Below are 23082 nucleotides of genomic sequence, written 5' to 3' on the forward strand. Positions count from 1 at the left end.
GACGTTTTCTGGGCTTCAACCTCTATAAAAACGTAGCAATCGTTAGCACGCATCCGACAGGAAGCTACAAAATGGCGGACCGAAGTGGCTAAAACCAGAGACACCTGTAGGATGAAAGGATAGTAATAATATTTAAATAAATATAAAGTTAAATATGTCATGGAAAGATTGTCATTTTCCCTTAAAGTCCCAAAAAGAACACTTTAGCTGACTTGATGGAACACAGTGAATGAGTGAGAATATGATAAAGGGTTATCTAACCGCTACGTGTTGAGCACAATACTATGTGAATCTACTCGCAGTAATACTGATACTATGTGAAATGATGAATGTGAAATGACGGCTTTTACAAAATAACATTCTACAAACGGGAATATTGTGGATAAAAAACATTCCGAAATGAGAAAATGTCCCCCGCTGCAGCACCGTTACCCTCGTTAAGCCTTTGAATGTTGTTGTGTGTCATCAGCTTTATGGACAAACCGGCCTTCACTCCTTTTCTCCACCTCGTATGAAAACATTATTTTTTTTCCCCCAAAAGAAGATTGAATGGTTGCAGCTGAAGGGCTTACATTTTAATTGTCTAAATCAAGACCTTCTGTCTTGTAAAATACATTTCAACGTTAAGGTGTGTGATGAAATATCCACAGTGACGATGTGCTTCTTTTGTTCTCACAGTTTTTCCTCTCAGGCCTTCTCCCTCTGTCAGAGAAATTATTCATAATTTTCAATCAGCGATTCGTCAGTGTTTAACAGTAATTGAATTTTGATATGGGGCAATTATTCATCATTTATGGTTATTTGCATTAATTTAAAATATTAATGGGTTCTTTTGGGTGAGAGAAGAGATGAGAATTTGGTCACAGAGGAGCTCCACCACTCCAGGCATATATATATATATATATATATATATATATATATATATCCACTGACATTACCCAGCCTCCTTTGCACCGGTCGAAGAAGGGACAGTTCATAGAGAAAGAGATTCTTTGAACATGCAGAAAAGAGCTTAAGTTAAAATCTGAAGCTTAAGCAAAATACATCAATGTCTCTTGAAAGAGGGTCTTCAAAATTATAATTGCAAATGATGATTTTGATGAAAGCCAACGTCCTCATTTAATCTAGTCTATATTCCCTCCAACAACCCAGACGACGACATTTGCCTATCAAACTCACTTTCTTCTTCCTTTTCTCACAGTTTTAAATGATTCTTTATTATTCAATAAACTGTAGAAAGAGTAGAACTTGTTTATTTTAGACTGAAATAGTTCAACAATTATCAGATGGATTTCCTTTAAATTTTGTTGAGACATTCACGGAGCCCACAAGACTAGTCCTGCTTACTTTGGTGATCCTCCAGCTTTCCCTCTAGCGCCACCATGAGGTTGGCATTTAAAGGTTGATGATGAATTGCAATAACTTTGGTGACCCCTTAAAGGTGCAATGTGTAAGATATGATAACATTATTAACATAATGTGAAGAGGTCACAGTGTTGATGTTGTTTTGCAGAGATGTGTACTGAAATTAGCATGCTAACCAGCTAGCCCTGCCCCGTACTGTCTTGTAACTACTTGTACCTCGAGAGGCGATAGTGAGTCAATCAAGTTGAAGAAACATTGTTCATGAACGTTTTGATAGTTTGTTTATTGGATTAAATCCAAAGAAGCAGAAACGAGAAAACAACTCGTATTTTAGTTTCGTCCTATAGACGATAGCTTCACCTGGAGATGGCTTTTAGAGACGGACCTTCAGTTAGCCGTTAGCAGTTAGCTCACATGCAGCCAGCGTTGACATTTTTATAACTGATTTAGATTGAGATTGTATGGACCCACGAGTAGAGGTGAAATGCTTCCCCCTATATAACACCTTTTAAACCTTTCATCTTTGGTACATGACCAAATACCTGTAAAAAATAACTATCTGATCTGCCTCATGTGTACTTTTGTGTTTAGCGCTAATTAGCAAATGTTAGCTTGTTTACACGCTGAACAAAAATGGCGAGAAAACATTGTGCTAAACATCACCATGTTAGCATTTAGCTCCAAGTACCACAGCTTAACCAAACTGCTAGCATGACTTTTTTGGGGGGTTTTCTTTTCCATTTCCCTCCATGTACCGGATGATAATAGTAAAACCTGTGCTGCTACATTTCCCCCCCACAAATTTCAAGTGTAATGAGATTTATTTTGGGGGGCTGGACTCAGAGAGAGGTGAGAGAGAAGAACGTATTCGTCCGTTAATAATCACAGTCGGTTTCTCTCTGAGATAACTGATTTTCTGATTCAGCGCTCAGAGTGTCAGATGTCATCGCCGTGATTGTTTTGACGCCCTGTTAAGAAATTCAGGAGGAGGGCGGCCGGCTCATGAAATTTGCAGAACCTGATTGAATTTAGGATATTTTCATAAAGGCCGTGCACTGTGTGTGTGTTGGCTGAGATGAGGGGGGTGGACTGGGATGTCTTTCTCAGCCGTTCTCCTCTCTTGTGGGATTGGAGAGAGGAGGAGGCAGCAGACTCCTCCACCCATCAATGTAGCTGCTCTCTTACATCAAGCAGACAGATATTGGATCTTTTTTTTGGGGGGGGGGGGGGGGGGGGGGGGGGGGGGGGGGGGGGGTCTTGCACACCTCTTCGTCTGGTCACGCTTGACTTTGCTCAGTCTTTGCACATTTTGACAGACCTCAAAGGCTTCAAAGAGTCCAAGTTCCCTCGAATACCAGCTACCAGCTACCTTCACCACAGGAAACTCTGAGCAGACTCCAGAAGGAAAGTCTCAGATACTTGGGGAGTTTTTCACACTTTTGTCATTATAATTTCTGTGAAATGTATGTCCCAACAAGATGATTTGAATTCAGTTTCAAAGCCAGGAAGCCAGTTCTGATTGAGAAATGGTGAATCCCGTATATATATATTCTGTTGTAGCAAAGTGCTGGTTGAATTTAAAAAGGGTGAGTCCATACTGGAAGCAGCCGAGTACCTCGCCATGTGTCATTTAAATAAAAAACCTGCATTAATCTATTTTGTGGCCACTTGGGAGCAACAAGCTGTAAACACAACACTGATCGACTCACGTTATCGCCTCATGAAGTTCACGTTCGGGATGATGCAGAGTTTGGTGATGAACCTCATGGTGGCGCTGGAGGAAAGGTCAGAGCATCCGCAACATCTTTAGGGTTCATCCTCTGGGGAACATGATTGTGCAAAACGTCATGGCAATTGTTGAGATATGTAACTCTGGATTAACATTGCCATCCCTAGAATTATATCGCTATTGTGGCTAGAACCTCTCAAAGGTTGCTAAAGTTCCCGAATTCCCAGAAAAAGTATCGACCTTCCCTGAGATCCTAACATGAAGTATTTAGTACGTGACTTTGTGGAGTCAGACCGATTCATTTTCATGCCCTGAATCTGCCATCCGCTCACGAAATCCTCCCCAAAGAAAATGAAGAAATCACGCTGACTTCCCGGACTGAAAGACGTCGGCTAAATATGCAGATCAGGGGCCGAAGCCGATACTTTTAACTTCTCACTTTTAATGTATCACCTTGAAATCCACAGGGCATCCTCCCAGGAGTCCCTTTGTCTATGAATGCTAATGGGATCTCTCTATGTTAATAATAAATAGCTGCTGATAAAATAATAAATTTCTAATGTCCCCCGCTCTCAGACCTTTTCTCCTCTCCTCCGTCTCAGATTAGTTTATCAGGGCTTTGCCGCCCCAAACACTTTGGGCTTAATTATTTAAAAAGCCTGAAAAATTCATATCCTTCTTTTTTTGGGTGCAAAAGCCATCGTTCAGACTGTGAAAATTTGGGGGGAAAAAGAAGCGGCGGGGGGGGGGGGGGATGAAATATTCAGCAGCGCTCGGGCCCTTCAATTATTTTTCAGATGCATGAATGTTAAAAAACACGTGCACACTGAAATGAGCATTTTAAGGCAGAATAATTCCTACAGCAGTATAATACAGCATGTCAATTATTCAGGGCTAACCCCCCCCCCCCCCCTCTGAAACTTTACACATTTATCTTTAATCACATTCAGGGAATTTGGATACAATCACATGGCTGTCATTTGTTTTTTTCCACCCTGAAGCAATGCAATTAGGCTTTAAAAAAAAAAAAATTTGAAGATATTTTATGCTGGCAAATATTAAATGTGTCCACGTGGGAGCAGAGCCCAGCGCTCCAGTTCAGGCTTCCGGTTCCTTTACTGGCTTTTTTTGGGGGGGGGACGGTCGAGCACCGTCTCCACTGGTTCGGCTCCCATCAATGTTTAACACGCAGCAGAACATAAAGAGAAGAAAAGATGTTTCCCATTCTCATCTGTAATTTAAGCATTCCTCTGCGCTCCGTCTCATCCCCGGTATCGCTCTCTGCTACACAAATGCTTTTGTTTGCTGGCTGTCATTGCGCTGTATTATTTAGAGGCAGAACAAACAGAAAGCCCCTCGCCGTCTTCTTCTCTCCTTCCAAATTCATTGGAGCACCGGCTCCTCGGGCCTGTCGGCGCATCCACCACAGGGATCAATTTCACCAGTGCAAACCCACCGGATCCCATCAGACGGGACGCCCACGCTATCTTTATCTCTGAGGACCAAGGGGGGGGGCTTTCCTCTTATCAGGAAAAACTCTTTTTTGAAAACTTTCTGATTAACTTTTAGGAGAAGAGGTTGCAGTTTAATAATCGTTTAAAACTCCTTCATGTAATTGAAAAAGAACATAAATGATGATGAGGGTTAAATGATGGGCTCAGAGACGTATTTGAGTCTCAAATTAATTTAAATTGCTGCATGACATGCCCAGAGGTTCTGGGTCAGTTTTCTTTTTTTTTTCTTTCACCCTCACGTCTCGTCTCCGTCCCTGTTTAACCTACTATTTAAATGAAGAAGTAGGAATACAACAGAGAAGATCCAAAGATAAACCTTTGAGATGAAACATGTTGCACAACTGTTCAAGGGACGTTTTTTTTATTTTAAATATAAAGGCTACAACAAGTCACCTCTTATTTTGAGTAATTAAGAAACCACGCAGGCGTACGTCAGCTTAATAATGAGAATGTGACGTGTGTACACGTCGTGTGTTTGTCTGTCCGGCTCAAAGACACTTCCTCTCCCAAGACTAACTTCCTCTTTGTTTATCGTTCAGGTTCATCCGGGTCTTTGTCCTCTGAATCAATTTGCACATTTGTTTGAGATGTCGACGGCTTAGTTGAACTTCTCAGCCCACGGCCTTGATTTGCTCCAACAGCGTCTCTAAAACAGATGTGTGAGCACGCGAGTAAATACACCAGAGCGCGTGCGACGTTGTCTGGTTGTGGTTCTGACTGTAACAGCAGTATTTAGATATACTATGAACTTGGTGTAAAGGTGTAGCATTGGCCAAGAAGGAACCCATTTCATTTTGGAGTGGATGCGACGCACACATTATCTCTCACTCCTGGAAACGGCCTGGTGGACGTCTGCGTTCTCAGAGTTCTCGTTCTTCGTGGTCTGTTTACTTCCACTGGAACCAGTAAGAATCTCATTGATGCCCAATTCATACAAAGAAATTACAATCTGCACAATCTGCATCAGATCACCAGAATCAAAACGAAAGATTAAACTGTGATGAACTTAGAGAAACATATCAAATGTATTAGCTCGATGGAACACATGCCATTTGACAAAGATTGTGAATAAACTGGATATTACTTCAAAAGATGAGAGTACAAGTACGAGTAAAACTACATTTAAGTCGTAACTACGTGGTGAGCTGGTCTGTGATGTGAGTGAAAGTGTTACACTAACAGATTATGAAAGCGTTCAGATGATTAAAACATTTATTAACCAGCCTCATCCAGTAAATTATTCATTTGGACAGCTCATTTTAAAAATCGTGTCTGGTACATAGATTACATTATGATTATATTAATAATATTATATTAGCATTATAGCATGAATTATTAAGGATTATGGTCATATTGAATGTCTGAGACTGCTTGTTGTGGTTGTGGGCAAGAAGTTGCATTAAAATGGGAGAAGAGCTCGTGTTGATTGATCGTTGGCAACATCACACGAGCTCCATGCTCAGACTTTCAAAGTGTTGGAATGAAAGCGATCGATCGACTGGTGTCGCTGTTTATTAATGTAAATGACGTGATTAAGTCAATAAACTTCACCGGTATGAACCTGGACCACGTTTAAACCCAGTATTGATATGTTAGTGGTGCAGTGTTGGCATGTAGGTAACGGTATTTAAATGTGAATCACTTTGCATATTTGTTTTTAGAGTGAACTTCTCCTCTAGCACCACCATCCGGTCAAAATTATAATTTGTCTAATTGTGTTCGTTTGTGGTCAAATGCCTGCATAATGATTAGCCTCATCGGTGCTTTGGTAAGTAGCATGTGTTAGCATGCTAACACCAGGCGGCAAACTCTGGTTCTGATAAGTGAAGCCAATGCGGAAGAGTCTCAATCCTAAATCTAGTTTCAAAAAGAAGTCTGGTCCTATAGAAGTCTATGAGAAAATGACTCTACTTCTCTCTTGATTTATTACCTCAGTAAACATTGTAAACATGAGTTTATGGTCTCAATCTCTAGTTTCAAGTCTTCTTCAATACAGCATGATGTTCATTTAGTAAATGATGGTCCATTTAGAGTCACACAGACCATAAAGCAGGGGATGCTTTAGGGGCGGGGCTACACCGTGATTGACAGGTCTCTACCAGAGACGTATACGACGTCTCTACGTCGCTCCTCAGTCCAGATATGGTCACTTCCTGTTTGCTGGTTGTAAAAAAACAAGATGGCGACGGCCAAAATGATGAACTCAAGGCTTCATAACGGCTTCATTAGTGATGTACAGTCTATAACTAACACTCAAAACTAAGATGGTAAACATAATACCTGCTAAACATCAATATCAAGAGTGTGCCGTCCTGCATTTTGCTGCACATATTGTGCAATCGTGACAAATAAAACATAAATAGATATATAGATATTAAATCTAAAAAAAGGTATTTCCAAAAGTCAAACACACTTTATATCAATGCTGCATTTAAAGTAATCTAAAACATATTCCCCTTCCTTTCCAATAAACACTTAACTTACATATAGACGAGTTGTTGTTGTTGTCATATTATCATTGTTGCTCTTTTAATATATATTTATATCTTCACCTATCTTGTTACCTAATTGTACATAAAGTTGATCCTGAGCTGTCTTCGTTGTCCTTGTTTTTAGCTGCTTGTCTCTTTCCATCTTCCTGTAAATTGTTCTATGTGTAAGAACATTGAGAGCAACTTAAAACCAGAGTCAACTCCCTTGTATGTCTCCACATACTTGGCCAATAAGTTGCATCTGTATTTAAATATATTCTGGAGATATTACGACTGGAGGTGCATAAAGAAGTGGGCAGCAGAGTTCTGCATGACAGGAAAGGAGACACGGGCAGAAGGCAAAATATGAGAAGACGGAATATGTTTTAAACATTAAGTGAATGCAGCGCCGACGATGAGTTGTGGGCACCGTTACAGAATCACACACACACACACACACACACACACACACACACACACACACAGAGAGAGAGACTGTCTTATAATCCCTACAGGCCCCGGGGCCTCACTCTCAGGCCCCTCAACTGGGTGACAACAAACCTGCCTCTCTGATTTATGGAAATGCAGAAGGGTTTTTTATTAAGCCCCCTGCTGACACACACACACATGCACACACACACATGCACATACACATAAACACACACACACATGCACACGCACACGCACACATGCACATATACACACACACATACGCATGCACACACACAAATGCACATACACACACACACACACACACACACATATATGCACACATGCACATACACACACACACACACACGTATGCACACGCACACATGCACATACACACACATACACATACATCCTTCTCAGTTCGGCTAAAGGGAGGACAAAGGAGGTCAAACACTAAGAAATGTGTCAACTCTGCAACGAAAATGAGGATTTGATTATGGGCTGTGTGTGTGTGTGTCTGTGTGTGTGTGTGTGTGTGTGTGTGTGTGTGTGTGCATGAAGATATCTTGATATTTAATTGCTGTTATTAACATGTTAAAGGACACAATAAATTATACAGTATTTTAAGTAGCAAATAATTCATACGCAGGTCAGTGCGTTGGCTGCATGTGAATATGTGTGTGTGTGTGTGTGTGTGTGTGTGTGTGTGTGTATTTATGGGTTTTTATTCAGAAAATTCAGAAAATTCAGATCAGCAAAAGTACAGAAGTATAAATATTGATGCAGTAGCGTGACCCCATTAGTTTAGTTTAGTTGTGGTTGGTGTCCATCTTGGTTACCCTTTGTGTTTTATTTATTATTTGGTTTGGCCGAGCCAATATATGTATTTGTGTCATCATGTGTCATGTGGTCAGTTTGTTCACCTTGTTTAGTTGCTGTGATACTGAGCACAGTTATGTTCTTCTTTTAAAGGCCTAAATAAACATTGTAAACATGAGTTTATGGTCTCAATCTTCTTCAATACAGCATGATGTTCATTTAGTAAATGATGATCCATTTAGAGTCAAACAGACCATAAAGCAGGGGATGCTTTAGGGGCGGGGCTACACAGTGATTGAAAGGTCTCTACCAGAGACGTTTACGGCGTCTCTACGTCACTCCTCCTCAGTCCAGATATGGTCACTTCCTGTTTACTGGTTGCACAAATCCAAGATGGCGCCAAAAGCCGAACTCGAGGTTTCAAAACAGCAGACCACTAACCAATGCATGGGTGAAGTCACTGTGTTTCTGTCTGCGTTCACATTTTTAGCAGCAAATGTTCATAACCTTTCTTTGACGTCTGCATTACTCGGTGTGACGGTGAGTTTTCAGAAAAACAGCACTTCTTAAATCGGCAGCAAAAATCTGGAATCGCATGCAAAGTGATCAGAGGAGAGAATTAAATTTACATGTGAGCTCCATATTGTTTTCTAGGGAAAGACCCCGAGGTGTGAGATATCTAAATGAGATCATATGTGCATTGTGTCTTTGAGCTGAATATTCATAACTTCCAAATCATGTGTGTCAAAGAGGGAGGGGGGGGGGGGATAAAGGTGCAAAAACTGCTTGGTTCTTTATTGTCATACATCACGTAATCCCCTTTAGTGAAAGAGACTCCCTGTCAGTCCTTTAAAAGAGGAACAAAGGGAGGAATAAAAATAAAATGAGCGCTAACAGGAAGCGCTTGTCCACTCGTGAGATAAAAACACATCATTCATCCTCCGTTCCCGTGGTGACGCCTCTTCCAGCTCCTCAACACTTCGATATAAGAGCTCTCACCTCGATCCTCTCTCTTTCTCCCCTCCTCCTTTTTTTATGCTCCTTACTCTCCACCCTTCTTCGTTCTTCACTTCAATTTCTTTTCTCCCTCCAGCCTCTCTGGTGTACTCTTTACCCCCCCCAGTCCTCGGTATCCTCCCCCTCTCTCTCTCTCTCTCCTCTCATCCCCACATCCCCGCCCCTCAGTGTTCAGTGATTAATGCAAGTTTTAATTGTCATGCTCACTTTTATGCTCATTAAAGTGTATTATGCAGCAGTTAGGGTATTAAAGTTCAGCGAGAAATTTCATGCATACTGATGAGAATGCAAATGAGCCCAGCGTGAAAAGATACTATGGTTTGTGTTGTGTGTGTGTGTGTGTGTGTGTGTGTGTGTGTGTGATTATCCCCAGGAGTGAGCCAGAGTGTCATTATCACCCCGTTCTAGCCTTCTTTGCCGAGCAGAGAGAGTCCATCCATGGAAATCATGTTAATGGGAGTCTTAAAGCATTCTTCATGCCTGAATACCTGAATAGTATTTAAAATATGATGTTGTATGTTGCAAGGAATGCTGCTTTTATTCAGTGACTTACAATAAGCGCAGGTAGCCTTCCTACGGGGCAGTGGTGTTGTAGTATTTGCACTTTTTGGGGTTTTTTTCTTCCGTTACACGTCTTCTGTCAGACTAGTGGAAAGAAAACATCCAAAACACACATTCAGCTGTTTATTTTACTACTTTGTCTGTTTGCGTCTGTAGATTTCACCTAAATTTACCAAAAGTTAGCATTAGATAATGCCTCATTTGCATATTTAAACATAACATTTCAGAAAACTTGTAATACAAAAAATAATTGTCTTAATGCAAGTAATCCACTGGGGAAGTTTCACGGTGAGATCTAAAAATCTGCTACAAAATGTTCAACTACGTTAATGTCTTTAAACAAAGCAGCTCTGCAGCAATAACTTGAATAATATCTGCTTTAGTGCTTCATGATTTATGCTAACATGCTGATGCTTTAGCACGGAAGCTGTTCACCATCTTAGTTGAGCATGAATGACAGTTGCTAATCAGCAGTGAACACAACGTACAGCTGAGGCTGATTGTCATTAGTTATACAGATAATTACTCATAAACATTTGGACATTTGTCTCCTGATGATGGTGACAGACACACACGGGGAACCTTGCACTCTGTTGGGGGGTTTAGGATCCAGCCTTGCTTTTGGTGCAACATTCAAACATGACTAACAGTCTGCAGCCGTGCTAGCATCTCTGTGAGGCCGTACTTTAGCACGGTGACGCTAAACGCTCACTGCCATTTTGTAGTGCTGGCTTGAATGTATAATGATTTGTTTCGCTCTGTTTCCTTTTAACTGACGCACCGGATGTGCTTTGTGACACCGCTGCATCAGAATCACGTGAAGGCAAAGTACCAAGAAGAGGAAAAAGACTCAATTCATCCTTTACTGTTGCCTGTGATGAGTCACTGTAAACCTGATTCAACTGTTTCCTGTTTGCAACAAAAGAAACGTGGAATTAGCTTTTGACATTTAGACATTTTACGATCATATAGTGACACGAGTTTCAGAATTGTACAGGTAGTAACAGTAACAGTAGGGTTGGGGTTCGGGTAGCCGTATTTGCTCAGAAAAGTCAAGAGCATCTCCGACGTTATTCACCCTAAGAGGGGGACGTCAACTGTTGCACTAAAGTACATGACAGTCCATCCAATAGTTGTGAGATATTTCTCTCAAAACCACACACGTTAATAATTGTTGAGACATCTCAGTGTGGACGGAGGACAGGAAGACAGCAGCAGCGTGGTGTAATAGATGAGGTGTCTCCGGGAAAACGTGTGTGCACTCTCAGCGAAGCAAAGATGAGAACCGTATTACCATAATGAGCGTCTGAAATTTAAATGTATTACAATAAAGGAGAAATGCCTAAAAAGATGAATATAAACTCTGCGGTTAGAAGGCGATTGTCTGGTTCAGGACGGTGTGTCATGTGTGTGTCTGTGTTGTCGTCTTCCTCCTTCAGCCCACCTGCTGTTTCCACCACGCTGAGTGAATAAGCTCAGTCATTACTGCGCTGCTACCGCGCTGTCTGCAGGGTGAAATGAGACAATAGTAAAGATTTTCATCACGGGGGCCTGAATCATTTACACAGCATGGAGCAGGGTGTGCTGAAATGAGGCTGCTGATGACTCTATCCTGCAGCAGCAGCAGGTGGTACTGTAAAAAAATTAAAAAAAACATGGGAGGAAACAAGACAGAGAGACTCATCACAGTGACAAACAGAGTGTTTATGCATGAATGCAACTGTTTAAAATCATGACTTAAACGTTCCCCTGGTGGTGATCAGAAGGAGATTTCTAACATGTTTGACTGAGGCTGTGACAGATGAAACGCCACAATACTTTAAACTGTTTGAGATAAACAAAGTATTATGGTGTGGGTGGGACGTGAGGAGACGTGAAGGTTTGCAGTGGTAGAATTTAACTACGTACAGTTACTCAAGTACTGTACTTGAGTTCAAATGCAAGTTACTTTTACTTGAGTATTTTCATTGTATGCCACTTTATACTTCTCCTCTACACCTCAGAGGTACATATTGTACTTTTTACTGTACTACATCTCAGATGTACATATTTGAATGCACAATGAGTACTTTTAATACTTTCAGCAAATTCTGCTGATTCATACTTGTACTTAGGTAAGCAGGACTGTACTTGTAGTGTAGTATTTTTACAGTGTGGTATTAGTACTTTTACTGCAGCGTAATCTGAATCTACTGTGTGATTCATCACATAGTTGTAGGCCCCTCAATCATTCACCCTCATTCACATTCATGCATCTATTGAACCACATCCACTGTCCAAAGTGCATCAACTGATTGTATTTTTAATTTGTAATCTAACTACTCACTTTGCACTTCTGCTCTGCACTACTGTCATAGTTTAGTTTTGTCCTGTTTTTCTTGTGTTGTAAATGTGCTTTAACTATATTTGTTGAACTCTATAACTGTTATAAATAAATATAATGGAGTGAAAAGTATATTGACTATCTGTGATAGAGAAGCAGAAAATGAAAATACTCAAGTGAAGTACCTTGCAATGGTACTAAAGTACAGCTGTGCAGCGTGAATGTCCTCAGTCACTGATAATACAATACACAATAAAGGGCTTGTAATTGTTTCTCTGATCCTGATTACTTCTACATGAGCGTTCTCGCCCCCGGGGCCAACTGGACAGAGTTCACTGGGGATAATGGTCATGTTGTTGTTGCCCAGTTGCCCTTCGGGGGCCCAGCCTTCTGGATTTGTGTTTTATCCGCTGGTTTGATTGCATTTCACCTGGAGCCCCTCAGGTGTAAACTACAATTGAAAACAATGGGTTGAGTATAATAACGCTGACACAAAGCAGGTCTTTAAGAATATTTACCACGTTGAGAATAATGAAAATGCGTTTTCTTTCTTTTTGTAATGTATTGATATCGTTATATTTCACATCTTGGAGAAACATCTTCTGTAATATTGTAAAATTGTAATATTATATAGGTAAAATACAATAATCCTTTATTAGTCCAACAGTGGGGACATTTACAGGATCATAGCAGCATAGTGGAGTATATATATATATATATATATATATATATATATATATACATACATAGTATAGTGCAAACAAGAGACATAGTACACAAACAAGATCAAAACAAGTATTATAAATAAGTAAATAAGTAATAAAACAGTAAATACGTACAAATATTATATATACAGACAGAATAATTGTAGTATTGTGCAAAATAAATAAACTAAGCTAAAACTAAACATGTATACTTGCCAGTAGCAGTACTACTACTTCTACTACAGTAATAGTATTCTTCTCTCATCCGTATATATATCCGTATTATATTTAGCGAGTTGTGTGTCTTTAAACGGCCCCACATTCCACTGGACCTTTAAACGTCACACACACACACACACACGTGGGGGCGGTGCTGCGTTCAATGACCCCCCTCCCCCAAAACCACGAGGCTCCAGTGTTGACAGGCCCGCGATCACCGCGTTCAGTCCGGCTTTCCTGCAGCTCACCGCCGCCACGCGAAGCAGCACCGCCGTCTCTCTCTCCGGTTGTAATGCCCGTATACCGGGAGCAGGGTCGGTGGTTTCGTATCCACCGCTTTTAAAGCTTTTATTTGTGGTCTCAAAGCTCACAAAAAGGATTAACGGCCGTGCGGGAATTCCGCCATCCGGTCCTTTTTCTTTTTTTTTTTTTTTTTGCAGCATCGAGCTAACCGGACAGACCCCGCCTTCTCTTCTTCATTTGTCAACAAAGGGGTTTGACAAAGCTCGGAGAAGCCCCGCCCCCATGTTTCCTTAAAAGGATGATTTGGCCATACACGGCCAACAAGCAAGCCGTGTGTAACCTCTTCTCATACGGTGCGTTCATACTTCCTCCGTCTGCCCGTTTAAAGCGGAGCTATCATGGCGGAGCGCGTCCAGCAGCAGCAGCAGCAGCAGCAGCAGCAGCAGCAGCCTCCAGCCAAGCGGCTCTGCTGTAGATACAACGCGGCGTGTCGGCAAGGCCAGCGGGCCTCGGGGGCTCCGTGCGTCGGGGGCGGCGGCGGAGGCTCCGGAGCCTCGCACGGCGGAGAATCATCGAGCAAGGCGACCCAGAACCCGGAGACCCTGCTGGACATCGCGGCGCGCAGAGTCGCGGAGAAGTGGCCGTTCCAGCGGGTGGAGGAGCGCTTCGAGCGGATCCCGGAGCCCGTGCAGAGGCGCATCGTGTACTGGTCGTTCCCGAGGAGCGAGCGGGAGATCTGCATGTACTCGTCGTTCAACAACGCCGGCGGAGGAAGCGGGGAGGAGGTCGGAAGCGGTGGCGGGGAGAGCGGCGACGAAACGCGGCTGCCCTTCCGAAGAGGCATCGCTCTGCTGGAGAGCGGCTGCGTGGACAACGTACTGCAAGTCGGTGAGTGGATGCGATGGAACCGGGCAAATATAACCCTCTTTGTGACATTTTTAACCCACCCAGAAAACAAACAACGGGACTCACATTTAGGATTGAATATGGAGTGATGAAGGTGCATGAAGTGACCGGGGGTTTGACAACAAAAGGGTGAAGCGAGAGAGCCCACAATGGGGCTTTAAATCTGCTGTGTGCATGAATGGGAATGTGTGACTGGGGCATTTAAATCCTGTTGTGCTTGGGGGCCAGTTTGAAATGTAAAATGTTGGGTACAAAGCCTTAAAAAAAAAAAAAAATCCTTTTAATTGCGTTGAAAATCAAGCTGTGGCTTCAACAAAAGAAATCCTCACATGTTTTCACATCTCAACACCACCAGACTTCATTGAAAAACTTCCCCAGAATGAGAATAAATAACCATATCTAATGTTTTCAGAGGTGTTAATGAATTAGGCTAATGTCAGACACAAAAGTCAGATTATTGAAGCTGCTTTTGGGGGAAAAGTCATGAGACTGGCAGCCAGAAATCCCCTAAAAGTGATGAATATATTCACTACGTTGAATTACTTGAGCTTAAGGGGAAACATTTGGGCATTAATGCTCTTTCACGTGCTTTAATGTCACTATTTCTTGCTATATGATCACATCAGGTTCTGCTTTTGCTCTTCAGAAACACATCTTTTCAGTATTGGGTAATGAGGGAAGTGCTGGGTTGGGTGTCAACGGACACACATTGCATTTGAATGAGTTGTTCTGAGTGTGGCACAGTTCTTGTTTATGCACGTTGTGTCTTTTGTGGGCTCACATAGCTTGTTTGATCAGCAGACACGTGCGGCTAATAAACGACTTGAGTCAAATATGCAGCCTCACATTATCGTCGGTGTATATTTAGATGGAGAGCATCGACGGTGTGCTATTACCGGAATGCAGAGAATAACCATTACAGAAGTCAACGCGCTCTTTCCAGTTGCCGCACGTCGGTTTGTTTAAAACCCACCGAGAGGAGTGAAACAGGAACAGACACGTGTGTGTGTGTGTGTGTGTGTGTGTGTGTGTGTGTGTGTGTGTGCTGAACCTACAGCTGCAGCTCTACTCCACCAACAACACAATCAACGACTGTAACATTTGGTTTCACGTCCATTTATGTGGTGTGTTCATGTTCCCGGGGCCCTCTTTTGAGATTTAAATGACCCCAGCGCACATATCAGATGCCCAGCGTTCCCTTTGTCAGTTTGGCACTTTGTCCCTATTTTCATGTTCATTTGTGTCTTTAAAGCTTCCTGTCGCCTCCAAAAGGGGAAAGGCAAACAAAAGCATCTTTTCACTCCCTTGTTAAGTAGAGGAGATTTGGAAAGGAGGAAGCGTATTGAGCACAACGGGTCCTTTTTTAAAGCGGGGCCGTGATTCACACCAGTTTGCAGCCAATTGGTTCGCGTTTGGTGTGTAATCAACGACGGTGAGGGGCTTTGGCTGCAGCCGTCATGGTGTTGAGTTGAGTTGAAGGGATAGTTTTTCAGTGTTTTATTCAATCAATGCATGCCTCAGCCCAGAGGTCTGTGTGTGTGTGTGTGTGTGTGTGTCTGTCACCTGTGAGCTGACCAGACTCAGGAACACCTTCTCAGGGAGCGTCGAGGGCTGTAATCCCATTACGCTGCATGGTTAATTTGAGTCGTAATGCAATCTGAACACTTGAGTGACTGCATGACACGCCCCCCCCCCCCCCCCCCACCCAACACCCAACACCCAAATGCATGTGGGCTTTGTGAAGGGCCACTGGGAATACACACACACACACACACACACACACACCAGCCAATGTCCAAAATAAGGAGGCTATATATTCCCAGATATTGGGAAACAGAATCTGGGTTGTTATTCCAGAGAGTGAAGGGGGGGGGGGGCTCGATCGGCATGCTTACAAAGAGGAATAACAGTAGCACACACACATACACACACACATACACACACACATACACACACACAGGGAGAGGGAGGGTTTCTTTCTTGGCTGATTGCACCCCAGCCTGGAATTTGCTGGAAAAATAGAGCCAAGAAGTGATAAATAAAAGATGTAATCTCTCCACGTGTGGACCGTACCGGAGGAGGAGGAGTTTGTGTTTCTCTCTCTCTCTCGCTGCAGACCTTGAGGAAATGAATTGGCACACATTTGCTGCTAATCAGTGCACAGATAAAGGCGGCCATTTTTTTTTTTCCTGTTACGAGAGCAAACACTTGCAGCTTGTCGAGGTTCGACTCGACGGCTACTTTATTCTCCCGCTTGTTGCCAATATCATAGTTGGTGGGGATGTTATTGGACTACCAACACAGACGAGATGACTGAAGTGTGCTGCTGCTGCTCCAGATGCGCTCCGGGCCACGGCGCCGTAATACCACACAATAATAAAAGCGTCCAGAGACGAATATCTTGACAAGAATTTAATCGTTTAGACCATTTTTGAAGCACAAATACCAATAACTTCATGGTTCTCTCCTTCCTGCTTTCCTTGTATTATATTCGAGCTCATGGAATAATTTGGACCGCTGCTCAGACAAAACATCACCGTGAGCTCTACGACACCTTTCTGATGTTTTATAAACCAAACAATTAAAGGAGAAGATGCATAATTAATACTCTGTCCTTGTTCCTGCTTGTTAACACCAAGTCAAAAACAAAGAAACTGAAAAATACAAATGCAGGTTTTGCAGATTCAGTGATTGTCACAATACAAGTATTCCTCCATAACTGGTCATTGATGAGCGCTGTGCTGACCATAAACACTTCACTGAGTCTAGTGAAAGTCAAAGTCCAGGTTCTCGTGCAGACAATTTAAAGACTTTTACAGATCAATGCATGAAATCTGATTTAAATCGGCCGTTTCTAAAATGTATATGCAATCCGTTTTTGAAGGCTCGTGCGGTTATATAACAAACTGCATCTTTAAACAAAGCACAGACGGACGGCTTCCTTCTGAGACCAACTCGACGTCCTCCGTTCTCTCTTTCTGTACTCGCCGAGGAAGACGAGCTGCTCCGGGGTGAAGAACACGAAAGCCGTTTCTCTAATTCAGTCTGCGGGCCGGGTCAGAAAGCAGAACCGGCAGCTTTCCAAGAAGACTTCTGGGTTTATTCGAGGTATTTCAATCTGGACCAGACTAGTGCGTCAACAGATTAGCACAGCAGTTCATTATGAGACTTCCTGGATGTTCTCATTTGGACAGTTTTCCAGTATTGTGGTCGGTAAAAGAGGCCTCGCTTCTTATTCATGAACACTTTATTGAAACTTTGAAAAAGGTCAAACGCGGTGTCAGAGGAGGCTTCATCTCCGGCCTCGACGGATCGAGGTTTCACTGTTTCTCTGCTCGAGCACGGTGCACGTCTGAGCCCAAGTATATAGACTACGTGGTAAAGTATAGGCTGCGGTGTTTATGTGCACCGAGCGCGGTTATCTGCATCTGCTTCGCCTAAACAACTTCAGAATGGAGGGTAAAGAATCGGCGACGTAAAGGATCGATGGTTCCGTTAACCTGTGTGAGGACGGTTTCTGTGTACGGTGGGAAAACAACGTGCCGTCATAGGTTTGCTACCCGGCTTTTAGGTCACATGTAAGCTGCTTGCACTCTACAAGAGGTCAAGTTCATACCTGAACGCGCTTCAGAGGCTCTTCTCTCTCTGATTGATCTCATGTTAATGTGCTTCCAGCTGCAGTATCGGGTCAGAGGTCATTCAGACATCAATGCCGTTAGTATGCAGTGTTTGTTATTGATGGGGGAAAAAGTGAATCCCTCCGTCTGTCCTCGTGTTTCTTACTCACGCTGTCGGGGATCAGAACATGATATTCTACTATTGTTTATTCATCTAAAAGAGAGCTTTTCAGACACATCGGGCGACCTGCCTCTCTATTCAGTGCTGCTTATAAATCATAGAGAAGAGACGCTCTGTGTAACTGCAGAACTCTCCGGAGAATCATCTGGTTTTTAGGTTTTCTTGAGTATCAAAGTAATCCAGTGAATGTTGTGTGTTCACACATGAGCTCACTGCTAACAGGAACTGCTAATGGCTAATTCGGCACACATTTAATCTGCCACAATGTGAACAAACAGAAGTTAAAACGGCATCCTTTCATCTCCAGGTTGTGTCTACAACTCACTGACTCCATGGTAACACCAGAGCTCCTATTTACAGCCTCAAAAACCCCCAAATTATGGGAATTGTAGTTCCAAAACTAAGAGCATGTATTTTCTGTCTGGGAGAGATTTGTGAGTGATTTTTTGCACAGCCCTACCAATTATAACGCAGCGTCCCCCTGACATGTTTGTACTGCGTTTACATCCACGTTCCTGTCATTGAGGGCACCGAAGGGCAGAATTGGAGACTCGTCACAGGCCTGCTGCGTCTCAGACAGACTGCTGATGGGGACCGATGCTCTGTGGACTGTTGGTCTTCAGAGCGACTCTGGTTGGGTTTGGTTCTACCGTCGCCACACAGTGAGATCTGTCTCTCTGGTATCTGGTGAACGTCTGTCATCACGGGAACGAGACGCAGTCCAGCCAAAGATATTTTGCCGGTTTCGGCCGTGAGAAGGAGGTTCTGGCTCGACGGTCGTCCACTGAGGTGCAGCGTCCTCAAGACGAGTGTTCAGAAGTACTCTGAGCCGTCAGTAGAAGTACAAATACCACGATCTAGAAGTGCTGCTCACAGTAACGCACCTTTAAGCTGCTGAACGCTGCACTATGTTCACCATAACGACGTCTAACTGCAGTGAGAACAGAGAACACTTTAACTTTATTATAAAAATATTGATTATCGCCTCCTCCGCTAAATCTCTGGTATTATGATACAGTACATATTTATACACTTGACTGCTGAACTCAGCATATTGAATTAAACTTGAGCCAAGCATATCAAAGCACAATTTGTGCCATCACACACACACACACACACACACATGAAGCCTCAGGCCTTCTTGTGTACACACTGATTACTGCCGGCTCGCTCTCTCATCTGCAATTTTATGAAGAATCAATGAGTCCGTGCACACCTATTGAATGATGCAAAGCTTTGTAAGTATGCTGAGCTAGAGAGCGTACACACACACACACACACGCACACACACACCAGGCTCAGCCTTGCAGGTTGTTGATCAGCATTAGTGGTGTATGCGTAGCGCCTCAATATGCTTCTGCTTTGCAAGATCAATTTTTATTGGAGCTACATCGGGCGCACGCTTTGAAACGAACGCTCGGCTGCATCTCACAGAGAGACCGGTCGCCGGCAGAAGCTGACGTTTTTGACAAATGGTTTTGCACCACAGTGACCCTGCTTGTATAAAATTAAGGACAGAGGCGGTGGGTGTTTTAAAGTCCTACAACTGGGTCAGTCTTTAGCTTTCCTGTTGCTGGTTGAGGTGTTGGCGTTCTGTGCGGCTATTTTCCAGGTCGGTGTCAAAACACCACGAGGAACGTCGCTACGCTCTTCATTCCTCCACAGATGGAAGAAGCTTATTAAGTGGCTCAAGCTGTTTAAAACGTGTTTATTTTGTATAGTGGAGATCAGGACTATTCTATATTGTTCTTTTTGACGGCTCAATGCTTTTATACATCTTTCAAAATTCAGATTTCTGACGTAACTTTAAAACAAATATTATTTTAACTTTAGTTTTATCACGCAAACAGGAGGTGTGTGTGTGTGTGTGTGTGTGTGTGTGTGTGTGTGTGTGTGTGTGTGTGTGTGTGTGTGTGTGTGTGTGTGTGTGTGTGTGTGTGTGTGTGTGTGTGTGTGTGTGTGTGTGTGTCAGAATAAGCTCCAGTGTGTTCACGGTGATGAAGGCTCACTGATGTGTTTTAATGGAGCTCTATGGAACAAGAGGAGGAAGAGATATCGGGCTAATTATAAGAAGGGTTCCATGGGATTTATTGACAAGATGAATAATACTGAATATTACCAACATTATCCTTTAAGGTTGGTTTAGCATTTAATATTTGCTCATAATCTCTCGCTACAGCTGCTCCACACTGGTTTAGCTCTTTCTCTCCACATCCATCCACGTCTCTCCGATCTGTATTCCTCTGCTGTGTCCCTTCATCATTAACCTTCAACTCGAGGGAGGAGGAGGAGGAGAGGAGGAGGAGAGGAGGAGGAGGAGGAGGGGAGGATGAGGGGATGAGGAGGAGGAGGGGAGGAGGAGGAGGGGAGGAGGAGGAGGGGAGGAACTAGTTTACCTTCTTCTGCGCTCAATAGATCCCGTTTTCTTTTTCTTATCTTACTTCTTCTTGGACACTAAACGATGTAAACACCTCATGTAGGGACTCGTAGGGCTGCAGCTAACTATTACTTTCATGTTCTATTAATCGCTTGTTCCATAAAATGTCAGTAAATAGTGACCGTCGCCAAGATGTCGTCTACAAACATCTTGTTTTGTCCGACAAAAGTCTCTAAAATCACCAAATATTCAGGTTTCGAGCTGCAGCGATTGGTTGATTAGCTGAACAGAAAATGAATTAGACTGTTCTGAGAACCGATTAATAGTTTTTTTAAAACAGATTGTTCAAGAAGTGTCTCAGATGTGAATATTTGATCATTTTCTTTGTCCTACGTGACGGTAAACTGATTACATATAAAACGAGCAATATGGATACATTATCTTCAGCTGATAGTTTCGCTACTTTGACGATAAAAACAATGAATTGATAACGTAATGTAGCTGTAGCTGCAGCTCTAGTCGGGTTTACTATCACGTAACATAAAGAAAGCAGTAAATTGAGACATTTCTGCTTGAGAACGTACTTATTTAAGTCCGTGGATCCACTAATTGGTTTAGTAGTTTCAGCTGTAGACGCACTTTTACTCTTCTGGGAGGAAGCAGTGGAGCGGTCTCTCTTTTTTTATCTTTGTGGGCGTCCGGGGAGTTTCATTCAACCCCAGACTGTCCTCTCCTCACGGGACCGCCGGGCCTCGTGGGGCCGGTCTCTGAGGAGGAAGCGCCCTCCAGACCCCCTCAGCTCTGCAAACAGAGCGCTGCAGTCTACAACAGGTGAAGCGCTCCCAGCATTTCAAACACGACAAACCGCATGTTCTTGATCTTTTTAAAGAGTGTGGAGCAGAAGCTGCTTATGAGCACTGCTTACCGTTTTAATGGGACCTTTAAAGGTGTCATCCATCAGAGGCTGTTACCGTGTAGCTCACAGCCAGAGCGTGATTAATGAAGACTCGCGGTCCTCCAGGGTGCAGCGGATACAAGTCTTAAACACAATATTGACACATCATCATCTTTTGAGTTGATACAGTGAACTTGTTTTGTTCATTTGCACATCCGGCCGTGACAGAGCAACGCGATCGTTCATCAGGAGTTATGTTTGAGTTCACCTGATGAATAGAAGTCCGGTATTCTCTCTCTTTTTAGCTCTGTTTTTGGTCTCCTCCTCCAACTCCTGAGGGAGATATCCGTCTCTTTAGCTGCTAAATGCTCAGCTATGTTCACCAGCTAGTCTCTGAATGTGTCTGTCTGCTGCTGAGCGGGGAGAGAACAGCGGCTTTTTACAGCCGTTTCTCTCAGAACAAGAACCAGAACAGAACATTTGTTGCTCGGACAGATAAACAACGAGCCGCAACTCACTGTGAAGCTCTTTGAAGCTGCAGATTCAAGCTAACTAGTCTCCACTTTCCCAGTGAAATAGAAGCAAAATAGCACGAAGGGTTCTCCCAAATATTTAAGGACGTTTTAAATTGCTAACGGTACAGAACCAGCGCTATGTGGGCTTGTTTAAAAAGAGCTAAAACTGCTAAAGACCCTCAGATGTCAGTCAAACGTTTAGACTTGATTCATTCCACAAACCTATCCGAAGAGGAACTGTGTATGCGCTGCAGTTTATATATTGCCTCAAACATAAGCTGGAGGATTCATATTCAAACCTGCACGTGAACCTGCTCGGCCACATAACGCTCCTGCAGCCTCGGTATCTATAGGCCTGAGCTTGTTGAGCCCAGGGACTGAAATCACCATCGCGTTTGCTTAGCCAAATTTACCAAGTTCCCAGTCTCTCTCTGTGTGTGTGTGTGTGTGTGTGTGTGTGTGTGTGTGTGTGAGTCACATAATGTAAACCCATCGACTGCGAACCGGCACTGCTGTCACGGGACCCATAACCATCCACTTCCTGCCATCCGCCCTCAGCTCTTCATCCTCCTGTCTGGTTTATTATTCTGCCTCTTTGCATGTTCCACCTTTTTGTCTCTTGTAATAACAAGAGAATGATCTCGTTCTCCTGGTCCAGCCGTCACTCCCCCGACCTGCAGCGTCGCTCCCTGACTCATAGACACGTCGCCCGGAAGCTTCGACTGGTACAGCGTGTTCACATGTGGACGAGTAAAACCAGGTTTTAAGGTGCATCCCGAAACCATTCCATCCTTGTATTCATGGTTTAAACACTTCCGGGCAAACTGTTGCACAACTTTGTCACAGTTTCCTCACGACTTTATCGGTCGATTAGTCGTTCCAGCTGAGTATATTAATCGCCAACTGTTTTCATAAGAGATGTGTTAAAATGTCAATACTATCGTCATAATTAGCAGATAACAGCGTCGTATAAATACAGCCGTTCGCCGTTATCTTGTTCCGGCTTCTCATTTGTTGGGATTTGCTGCTTTTCTTTGTCTCGTGTAATAATAAAGTGAATTTCTTTGTGTTTTTGGACAGTTGGTCGGACAAAACGAAGCGATATGAAGATAATAGATTCATGCTACGTGCTGTAAGAATCCCAAAGTGAATTCATTTAAGCTGCGGATTGCAAAACTAAACTAAACTGTAGCT

The 23082-nt window shown here is 43.1% G+C and overlaps 1 protein-coding gene across 1 annotated transcript in view; it reads left to right on the top strand.

Annotated features, from left to right (window-relative positions):
- Positions 1–13795: 13795 nt before the first annotated feature.
- LOC306710677 (zinc finger SWIM domain-containing protein 6-like) overlaps positions 13796–23082 on the top strand; it is a gene marked incomplete at its 5' end in the record, with an annotated part of 34212 nt that continues 24925 nt past the window's right edge. Inside the window, one exon of the mRNA XM_079179319.1 lies at positions 13796–14285. Within this exon, the coding sequence (XP_079035445.1) occupies positions 13796–14285 (490 nt within the window). The remainder of the gene's footprint in view (positions 14286–23082) is intronic.

This window comes from Pholis gunnellus (assembly GCF_910591455.1).
Source record: "Pholis gunnellus genome assembly, chromosome: 18".
Taxonomy (NCBI): Eukaryota; Metazoa; Chordata; class Actinopteri; order Perciformes; family Pholidae; genus Pholis; species Pholis gunnellus.